The following is a 2,364-nucleotide window of genomic DNA, read 5'->3' as shown; positions in this document are numbered from 1 at the left end:
TATTATTTTTATAAATATATTCTTCTTTGGCATTATTAATAATAGTTTATTCTATTTTAATAAAGAGTTATATATTTTTTCCATTTATATTTCAGTGGAATGAAGTATATTAGACTAAATTGTTTTGCTGCATCTGACGCAAGATTCGTAAGAGGGGTGAGTACGGACTGATTCATAATTAATCGTTACTTAATGAACCTTGGGTTAAGAAGATCAAATAGTTGTTAATTATTTAATGCCGGGGTGCCAAACTTCACCTTCATTTTAAACATATTTTTCTCTTTAACATTTTTAAACATATTTGCCTTCTTTTGTATGTTCTCTCTGAATTTCGAATTGAACCTATATAATGAAAACATTCAATAACTATCATTATTAAATAAAAATGTATGGGCAGAAGTAACCATGTACAATCTATTTGTTAATCGTCAATTTTAACAAATTCCAGGTTATTTTATCCTTTTAAAGAAATTGCAATTCAACTTAAAACAAATAAAAAGAAAATCATGGTAGTAAAACATATATGAGAATGTGAACAATTTTTTTTTAATAATAAAATTAGTACAAAGATTTTAAAAACTTATTGACCGGCAATGTGCCAAATATGTACCCCATACTTACCACATTGTCGCAAAGGTGCCTTGGTTGGGCACCTTAAAGCCTGATATATAAAGATAAAGCTATTTTTACAGAAATACCATGTTAATAATTTGACTAAAAGTTAAAAAGGAAAAGTAGCATAATTTGTAACTGCAGGCAGAAAAAATTTGTTTTTTTTTTTTAAATTTGAAAAATCTGAAATAGTTAATTTAATATCAGTGTTATGTTTTATCAATAACAAAAATTTTAAATTTAAATAATAGGTTGTACTCCTACAACTAAGTTTCAAAGGATTTATTTGCTAAAACTTTATTATATTTAATGATAAAAAGCTTTATTTATAGCTTAAATTTTACAATTTTTAAGTCCTCACAAATTGACAAGATTATTAATTTTCTTTGAAACAATTAAAATAAGTATCATAAAAACCTACTCCTTTATAAATCTTGGCTCCAAAAATAAAAATAGTTTTGTACTTAATATCAAGTAGATAGGTCTTCTGAACCGTGTGTTCTGATTGAAAAATGTTATTGTATAACTAGATTCACAAATAATTAGGAAACAGGGGAAGGTTATGAGAGAAGGTTTAAATCGTCGTTAATTGGTGCTGTTAATACCAGTGGACATCAGTATTTAGCCGAAATATAAAAATCACCAAAATTTTGCATGCAACAATATCTATACAATAATAAATATCTTGGATTTATTTTATTTCAGGTTGGTATACCAGCCATCGGTTTCTCACCATTCAACAACTCCAGTGTAAGATTGCACGACCACAACGAATACTTGAACAAGGATATTTTCCTCAAAGGGATTTCAATTTATGAAAAACTTATCCCTAATGTAGCTAATGCCTGAATACAGATTGCTACAATTGAATGGAAAAACTGAATAAAAACTGGTTGTTAAAATTAACGTTCATTTTTATTTACTTATTAATTTTTCAGGTATACAGCTATCTAACCTGATTATTATTTTTAACAAGTATTTTAATCACTATATATATGTGCCGTGGATTTGCCTAAGGCCAATGTATTCTCTATTTTAGACTAGGGAATGGTTTGGTATTTTTTGTATAGATGTTTTGTGCTACATAAGATCACCTTTAATTTCTTCATGACATATTTCAGAAAGAATGCTGGATAAATGTAAACTTCATTTGCCAAAAACAGTCCAGATGCGTTGTAAACTCTGTAACCTACCTATTCGTTCCCATTGGAATTTCTGACAAGAATACTCATTAATTTTAAGTTCTTCAAGGAGAATGTATTTATCTTAACCGTTTAGATTTGACATCATAGTTTATGTGTGTCTCATATTTTTTAACTTACAACTCAGAAACGTTTGAAAAATCCGCTAATACTGAAGAATTAATGTGTATAATAGAAAAAATAGTTCGGTAACACTGGAGCATTCCTGACGAATCCGCCTGTAACGTCTCAGGTTTTCCTAGCACAATTTTTTTTCGTCTGGAAGCCAACCAATGTCTTGAGTATCTCTTTATGTTTGCTCATACCTCTGGTCGACTTCATCGATCGAACCTTAGTGAGAAGGTTAAAACCTAATTATAAAACGAACTGACGCTTCATTAAGAGTTATAATCATTATTTCAAAGCCAGAACTCACTAAGTCGTGAATGCAATGCAATGCAACAATGCATACTGACGGAGAAACGGGTCTATGTAAGATTCATTCCAACATAGAACTTTTGTGAGCTGCTTTGATTTTGATGGGGCGATTGATAAGAGCCAAAAGCTATTC

The 2,364-nt window shown here is 29.4% G+C and overlaps 1 protein-coding gene across 1 annotated transcript in view; it reads left to right on the top strand.

Moving 5' to 3' along the window:
* LOC106692630 (aminoacylase-1) overlaps positions 1-1,518 on the top strand; it is a gene marked incomplete in the record, with an annotated part of 36,448 nt that extends 34,930 nt beyond the window's left edge. The window contains 2 exon segments of the mRNA XM_067053156.1: positions 96-156; positions 1,318-1,518. Of these exon segments, the coding sequence (XP_066909257.1) occupies positions 96-156; positions 1,318-1,461 (205 nt within the window).
* Positions 1,519-2,364: the final 846 nt, after the last annotated feature.

Source organism: Halyomorpha halys, unplaced genomic scaffold, assembly GCF_000696795.3.
Source record: "Halyomorpha halys isolate HHAL.00 unplaced genomic scaffold, Hhal_1.1 Scaffold64.1, whole genome shotgun sequence".
Taxonomy (NCBI): domain Eukaryota; kingdom Metazoa; phylum Arthropoda; class Insecta; order Hemiptera; family Pentatomidae; genus Halyomorpha; species Halyomorpha halys.
The sequence above is the reverse complement of the archived record's forward strand: the minus strand, read 5'-3'. Positions and strand labels throughout refer to the sequence as shown.